Here is an 8,662-nt window from a genome sequence, read left to right as displayed (position 1 = left end):
TGATGTAATGTAACTTTTCTGCACGTTGATTGATCATAAATGAATTAAATCAACTGAGAAACTACTACAGCATGCTTTGGAAAATGGTCAGCAGAAATGTAAATCAACACCGGTATGGTCCTTTAATCTATTTGGACACCCAGTGGCTGGCTTGGGCTTTAAGTGCCAACGTCACAATGCGTTTGCTCATATTGAATGCCAGGTGTCACCTCTTGGAGGTGCTGGGCAGTGCTTGAACTTTGTAATGTAGCTCTGTCTCTTAGCGCACATATGAAAAAAGGCAGAAGAGAATTGTGTAGAAATGTCCATCTGAGTACAAGAAAAAGTACAAGTGAAGTTTGAGAAAAGAAACTTTGCATAATGAGAGTTCATTTGACCATTTCATCTAATGTAAAATTTTACAAATACACACCTTTGGTAACATTTTACTTTAAAGTCCTGTGTCACTCAACAATCACTAGATCCACTGAAAATGTTAAGTCATATGACGATGATGATGTACCATATATTGAATAATTCAGAAGATTAGTTCAACATTTTGGAAATATACTTATTTGTTTTCCTTCCTAGAGTGAGGTGAAAAAAATGGATATCAATCTCATGTGTGTGTGTGTTAAGTACAGAGGTGGAGTCAGGACGTGGTCACCAAAAGTGAAAGATTACATCTGCCAACACCTCTGAAGCTTGCATCTCCTTTATTTAACATGCACACAAACAGAAAAGTAAAAATGACTGAATTTCTGATTTTAGTCAGCAAAAAACAGTGCAGTGACTGTGCACAGTCTTGTACCATGTACACATCATACTGTTAAGACTAATTCTAAGCAGTAGAGTTGAACAGAGTGACGCCCGGGCCAGACTGGGAACGTCAGCAGCGCGTGGCGGCTGCCTCAATGAACTGTTGCATCTCTCATGCGTGTGGTGTCCACACACGGTATATTGACATCATACCTGCAACATTACAACAGTTTCAACGTCTGTATCTGTAGAATATGTCACAGACATGAAAAAAGTAAAGATTTATTTTTAACAACACTTCCTGCTTCTGTTTCAAAATAAAAGCCCTCAAGCATTTTTTTTCTGTGGACAGAATTCCTTCATTTGTTGACACAAGGCTTTTATTCTGAAATACTTACAGGACAGTGTTGTAGAAAATGCAGTGACTTGCATGGTTTTAATTGTGGATTATTACTATTATTTACAAATTACCACACGTTTCTTAACCTTTTTCTGTCTTAAATAAATATGAATGACATTTATAATTAAATTAAATGGCCATTATGAAAGGCAAAATCTATGTAGAAAGAAAGGGCTGGCAGCAGCAGCAGCAGCAGAAAAGTTGCCAGTGTGAACAACCCACGTATGAGAGACACAGCAATTAAATAAGGCAGCCGCTACGCGCTGCTGACGTTCCCAGTCTGGCCCGGGTGTACATAAATCCAATCCAATATTGATATTAATAAAATCAAGATAGCTAACTTTAAAATAAGCTATACACAGTTTGGTTCTGGTTTCACTAAAAACAATTCAACAAAGCAGCTTATTTAAGATAGCACAAAGATACCTACAAGGCTAACGGTTGGATCGTAGAATCACGCCTCAACAGTTTTTTTCTACTCTTCCAGTTCTGTTGACACTGCTTGAGCGCATCATTGTCAGTGAGGTTGCCAGGTTGCGCCTTTCGTTTTTCGAACCCACTTTAGATGAAACCACTCCTACTTCCGTATGATGAAAGCCAAAGCCTCGGCACAGCGTCGACGGCTGCGTTGATGAATTTCTCAGACCACAAATGAGACAAGAATTAGCTAGCTAGCGCACCCCGCGGTCCCTCCACCTTTCCGCCCCGCCGTTACTACTACTTCGCCAGGAGGAGAGTGGACGGCAACTCCGGCGACGGACCTTCAGTTAGCGGCTGTAGCAACTCGAATTCAGCCAGCGCAATCCCCAGCGCGGGGGGAGGGGCACAGCGGGCTGGTGGCTGCTAGTCTCCTAGCAGCTTGGAGTGAGGCAAATCAGCTCATTTTTTGTAACCAGTGTAGCATGAAAGAATGGTGGAATTAGATAGCTATCTAGCTAACTAGCCAGCCGTTAAATGAGTAAATTTGAACAACTTAATGCTTCATCAACACGCTCTTGTCACAGCGCAGGAGAGCTCATAATTCCGCATAGCATCCAATCACAAGGACGCGTGGAGGCAACAACAACTACTAGCCAATCACAGCACAGTCAACACTGCGTCAGGCTTTTGTCATACAGAAGTGGGCATGGTTTCATCTACAGTGGGTTGGAAAAACAGTAAACACAGCCAGGTTTGACCCAAAACCAACTGTATCTGGTAGCTATAGCCAGAAATTCTGGATGGATGTAGAACTCTGCATGCTTTTTTTTTCACTGCTGATTTCCCTTGCATCCAGCCTTTATGCTAAGCTAGGCTAACCACGTCATGACTCCAGCTTTGTACTTAACACACAAACATGAGATGGACAACCGTCTGAACATCTCACTCCCAGAAAGAACGGGAACGTGCATATTTACCAAAAATGTTGAACCACTGCTTTAGCGAACCAGATACTGAAAATTAAAACTGACTTAGAGGTCAAATATGAATTATTAAAATGATTTCTATTATTAAATTATGAATTCTGTTTTACTACAAATCAAATGTGTGTACTGAAGTAATTATCAAGATTTGACAGGACTGTAAAGTAAAGTGCATGTTCATGTTAACAGGGACATTACTGAACATTCTGAGGAATTCCTGAGTTTAACCTCCCATGATGCACGAGAGAGGGAGGGAAGCTGACAGGAAGAAAAGTCAGGATGAGACAGAGAAAGAAAAAAGAAGAGAGAAAGCTGCCAGTGCTTTTGTTTTACCACCAGTCCAAAAATACCTGTTGAACAGTATTGCTGATAAGACAACGCTTGTGTCATCCATTACAAAAAAGAAAAAAAATACTTCAAATATCAAGGTATAGAGAAGTATGAGGGCGTCATAGACCAAACGGTTTGCCACCAGACTCTAAGTACAGTTCTGTCTCTTCTGTTCCTCTGTTGTACATTTCTCAGTCATTTCCTGACAGAAATCCACTGTTACAGTGGGGCTACATACCTCCTCTGTGGATCCCAGCATCAGTGGACACTCTGGGTTCTCCTGCCCCAGACCCGACACCTCCACCCCAGGATGCTGCCTGTCCTCCGGCCCCCCCTGACTGGGACCCACGTCGGACAGACATGCGGTATCGCTTTGTTGCGACACGGGTGACCTGGGCTGGGATGAGCCCCCGTCAGAAGAAGGCGATGGCGGGTTGGATGTGAGGTCGATGCTGGCGGAGATGGGAGGCGGCTGGGTGCCCTGCACCTCCCTGCACACTTGCTGGGAGAGGAAAGAGAGGTTCTGCCACAGCTCCGACATACAAACCTTCAGCTGGTTGCGCTCGCTCAGCAGCTTCTCCTTCTCGCACACCTGAGTTCATAAGACACAGCATCAGTTGTTCGTTCAAAGGCCAAATTCAATCTATGTCAGGTCGTGCTCAGATCGCTGCGTAGGTGAATCTGTGTTGACGCATGGTCGTCCGGCAAAAACGTTGAGCCTGGCTGAACTTTTGGCCCGACGCAGTACGTCATCCAGACATGTTGCAGGTCACATACATGCAAGCGCACATTCCTGTTAGATTACTTTGCAATATGAACAAAGTATTTCTACTGTTTACCTTGCGACAAAAGATAAAATCATTGTCATTGTCTCTCAAACTGGACTTCCTGGATCGTATTTCATGTCTCACCAGTACCTTAAACCAGTGGTTCTCAACCTTTTTCGTGTCAAGGACCCCTAAATTGATACACATTCGGTCACAGACCTGTTTGTTGTTATGATTAAGACCGGAATTCTATAGTTGTCAACTACAGTTAAGGAATGCAAATAAACTATTCCCCATGTACACGCCGGTGGGGACCCCGGACCCCTGGTTGAGAACCACCTCCTTAAACAACACGGCCACAACAACACATCCCCTTGTGTTTTTTAAAGCAGGACTGTTTTCAGTTTGAATGCCCGCTAAATATTTAGTGAGCGACCACTAGTGGCTGTGCAAGTTAGTGCTCTCGTCTGTCACTAGCAAAGGCAGAACTAGTGTGACGATGGTGTTAGGGATGCACCGATCCAATACTGGTATCGGGCCGATACTGACTCAAATAGCTGGATTGGATTACAATGGATTTCATTCAGTGTTTACGTGTGATTACAAGTGCGTGTACTATGCTTCAGCAGCACGCCGGTAGACTGCCTAGCTGAGGGAGCTAGCAACAAACAGCTGTCAGCTGTTTGAAGGTATTTCACACTTGTTCTACGGCTACTTTATGTCTAAAATCGAATGCCCTGAATCGGGCTGATGTAGTCTGAACCGGGCATTACTAGTTCTTCTTTTAACCATAACAAAAAAGGATCCCTAGCCTTTGCCAGTTGTAGTTTATCAAAGTAGTTATTTTAACCCAAACTTTGACCTATCTAAGACACTGGCCATTGACCTGTTAACATTTATGACGTTGTGTACATTTGTTTTTTGCACCTTACTCTTTTGTTTTATTTGCACTCTTTCCTACTTTGCACTGCAACTTTTGCACAACAATTTCCCTCGGGATAAATAAAGTTCTATCTTATCTCATAATAAACTGGAATGATCCTTTAACTCTTACTCCTCCAGACAGAAGCTGTTGACAGCTGAAACATTTGCACTTCCTGGTGGTTGTCAATAGCTGAAAAGGATGTAAATATCAGTCAGTGGGGAAACCCCGCATAATACCTGATGTGTGATGTTTTGCTTCAACACAATGATGAGAACTGGTTAACAGCAATCAGTTGTGGCTCATCAATGGGATTGAGGAGCTACAGTTCGTCTCCATGGCCACCAGAGGGTGTGCTACATCACCTAAAAAGCACTCTATTAACCATACAACAGCCAAAGTACTGAAACTGCTGAGGACCTGTTACATGACTTATATAATATCTGATATTTCATCCGTCTGTCATGCACCTGTGAGACCCAGTAGGTTGCTGTTGTGTTTGATTGGAATGTGTGTGAGTATGTGTCTGTGTGTGTGCTTATCTATGCTGTGTGTGTGATGATCATACCAGTTTGCGGATCTCGCCCTCCAGATTCTGGATGCAGTCCAGCTTCCTCTTGCGACAGCGCTGGGCGGCGATGCGGTTTTTGCTGCGGCGGCGGATGTCGTGGATGAACTCCAGCTGCTCTGAGGTCAGCTTATGCATCTTGATGAGGATCTGGAAGTCGTTGCGTGGCAGGTTGGTGATCTGGTCCACGGGGAAGGGCAGCTTCACCTAAAAAGGACCAATTTTCATTTCATAGGATTATTCTAATTTCTCAACTAAAATGAATCACTTTACATACTCAGGTGAGCTCTGAACTCTTATGAGGGCTGTGATATGTGATTAAAAGCTCCAAAAAAAGCTAAAAAAGTGGACCTTGAGTTCAGATTATTACAGTCAAACTTTGCGGGGTCAAGAATGAACTTTCATGGTAAAAAAAGGGAAGAAGTTCGATTCGTTCTACAATCTCTGAGTGTTTTCTGACTGACCAGATGCCAAAATCCAGATGAGAGAACCGTGAGTAGGATCGCAGCTCCAGTTACACTGCGCATGTGTCATACCCCATAGGGTGACCAGGTGTGCCACTATACGAGGGACTGCACAGCATTTTTATCCCTTGTCCCGCTTCCCACATATTGAGACAATGTCCCACATTTTCATCGGCTCTAGTTTTCAAAAGTCAAACCGCTGCAGGACAGACGCTTTTTAAAAAAAGAAATCTGGCTTTTATCCAAATGCTGTGAAGAAAGCAGGGAGGGCTGTCATCATCACGGCGCTGTGTTTGCTGTCAAACTGAGCACACGTGGGTCAAGTGCAGGTTAACCTTTCATCGTCTTTGCTCACCGCTAAGTCACAAGCTCTGCAGATTTAGGCGGAATATGATGGAAACTGCCACCAAGAAAACGAAGAGCAGCTACATCAAAGACTGTGAAACTACTACTATAAGTATTTATCAGCCGGTGAAAGGGGAGGTTCTTTGTGAAATTTGATAGTTATTTTTCAATTTCACACGGGGGGGGGGAATACGACATGAAGCGACACAGTTCATGTGAGTCTCACAAGAAGCGTGCGGATCAAAAAGAGATGTGCCGATCTCTGGATGCATTCGGGCAAAGATGTTACAAGATAAGGAGGCAGAATAGAAATGTTTATTATTTAAGTTAGATACACGTTATATCAAAATTGTAGACTACCTCTCAGCCTTGGTAACGTGTCCCACATTGTGCCCCACAAACATACTCTTTGTCCCACGTTTGCTTTGTCGGGATCTGGTCACCCTAGCTCAAGACCAAAAAGGACCCTGTGTCCCAGCCTCTTTCAACAAACCTTGGTACTACCCTAATGGTACTTGTCCACAGGGGCGTTTTTTATCACGAGGGGACGCGCCGCTTCCGCGCATTGGACGCTTGGTGGGCTGCCACTAGACAACACACTCGGCACCTGATTGGACGGACGCTTTCCCTCCGTGGGCTGCTGCTGCTCCCAGCTTTCAAACCGGAAACATCATGGAGGCTTGTTTGGAAACTTTCTTCTCTTATTTCACGAAAATAGTTCACCGAAATGTGTTTCTGAGAACATTTGAGGCGAGAAATAATCCATGCAGTTGATGAATCTGTCTTTATTTTGGATCGACAACGTTGATTTTAAAAGATTCTCGGGAGTTTCGAGAGACGGCGAGTCGCGTCGGACGCCCGTGATTTGCATAAAGTACCGCGAATCGCTCGAATTGCGACGCCACGCTACCGGAATGCATTGCACGGATGCTTACATAGACAATGAATGGGAAGCGTGGAAAGGACGGATCCTGTGGACACATACCATGAGGGTCTGTCAGGTAGCAGGCAAGCACGTCCCACGCATTATGCTTAGCCCTGAGTACCACTTCAAAATTAGTATGAGTGTGCATCGAGTGTGAGTTAAGTGTATCCCACAATTCAACACCAGTCCAGGGCTGAAAAAGTCTTTTTTTGCTTTGGAAGGTAATATTTAGGTCGGTATGGTAATATCTTTCATCGGTTGTCCACGGTTAATGTCAGATGATCCTTTATTATATGTTGATGTAGAGTGTTCCAGCAGCAGAAGGACCTGCAGTATCTCTCTTTAACACACCGTGGGTGAAGCAGCCTGTCACTGAAGGAGCTGTTTAACAACGTACGGGGCAAACATGCACCTTTTGTAGTCCATCTTCTGAACATTGTAGTTCCATCACAGCAGAACCGCGTCACTAACATCCACTGCCGCATGAAATTTTCCATCGAGGTCAAGGAAAAGTGGTCAGGTAAAAAAAAGTCAAGTCGGACAGTTTCCAGCCTTTTCCAGCTGCCTTTTAAGAATTTACAGGAAGTCACAGGACAAGGGACATCCTGTTAGATCCGATCTGTAGACTTAGGATTTATTTATATTTGTTTGTAAATCTATGTGGAAATGTGTGTCTATCTGGCTTTGGATTCTATCCTTTATTATTTTTATGTCCGCCTTGTAAAGCACTTTGTAATGAGCACTTGTGTTGATGAGTGCTATAAAAAATAACCATTATTATAATAATAATAATAATAATAATGATTGTTATTTTAATTATCAACCACACAACATGTATGTTTGTTTACAGATGAAACCTTCATTGCACAACATGAGACTAACGCTAAATATTACAATTACACAGAAAGTTGTGACTTTCTACAACACGTGGTGTGTGCTGTCAAAACTAAGAGCCAATCAGCTCTTTGATCAGGCGCGAGCCAGCTATTCCCATCATGCCCTGGGCTCTGTCAGTCGTTGGAGAGCAAAAACTGCAGCCACCTCAATCTCGTGAGGTTATCGTTGCCCACGTGTGCATGACGTCAGAGCAAGTCGGACACAAATCCAACCGGTATGCATCGCCGGTGATCGCTTCGGTGCAGGCCTTTCTCATCTCCAACGAGCCTATTAAGACATACGTGTTTGACTTTTTCGACCACAGCCCAGTTGTAGGAGTGAAAGCACCTTTAAACAGGTCTAAGGGCCGACGGTAATCAACAGACAGGAAGAAGTTTATATAACATGTTGGATTCAGCCTGATGATTATTATTTATGTCCAAACATTACTCAAACATGGCACAACATCAGGGCAGGGTCTCTGTAGATACAGACACCACCACCACACTTCCAGTGGGTCAGGAGTGACGATTGAGAGGGATTATTTATGTATGAGATATATACATTGTTGGAAACGTCCGGCTCATTATTCCTTTAAGTAAAGCGTCTGAGCAATCCACACAGCTGGCATTCAGTAATGCGAGTACAGAAATCACCAGATGGAGGTCAATGTGGTGTAACGTTCACTAGGTGTCAGTGTGATGCTGTGTATTGATCCCAGCAGCTCTGACACAAAGAGAACACAGGCTGAGCTCTTTGTTTCACAGTCAGCAGCTCTTTTTGCTCCCAATTGTGCACAATTTTAAATGTATGAACACTTTCTTATGTACTTATCATTCATTCAGATGGATTCATACCATTTTCTTTTTGTATGTATCAATTCATGTTGTCATTCACTCATTTTTTTTTATTCTCTCTTTCTTC

General features: G+C 43.5%; 1 protein-coding gene across 1 annotated transcript in view; it reads right to left on the bottom strand.

Annotated features, from left to right (window-relative positions):
* Positions 1-1,922: 1,922 nt before the first annotated feature.
* LOC141783720 (transcription regulator protein BACH2-like) overlaps positions 1,923-8,662 on the bottom strand; it is a 67,253-nt gene continuing 60,513 nt past the window's right edge. Inside the window, exons 4-5 of the mRNA XM_074661168.1 lie at positions 5,129-5,335; positions 1,923-3,463 (exon numbers count right to left, since the gene is read on the bottom strand). Coding sequence (XP_074517269.1) covers positions 3,020-3,463; positions 5,129-5,335 — 651 coding nt within the window. The 3' untranslated portion in view covers positions 1,923-3,019. The remainder of the gene's footprint in view (positions 3,464-5,128; positions 5,336-8,662) is intronic.

The sequence above is a fragment of the Sebastes fasciatus genome, chromosome 15 (genome assembly GCF_043250625.1).
Source record: "Sebastes fasciatus isolate fSebFas1 chromosome 15, fSebFas1.pri, whole genome shotgun sequence".
In the NCBI taxonomy this organism is placed as follows: domain Eukaryota; kingdom Metazoa; phylum Chordata; class Actinopteri; order Perciformes; family Sebastidae; genus Sebastes; species Sebastes fasciatus.
This window is presented reverse-complemented; position numbering and strand designations above follow the sequence as displayed.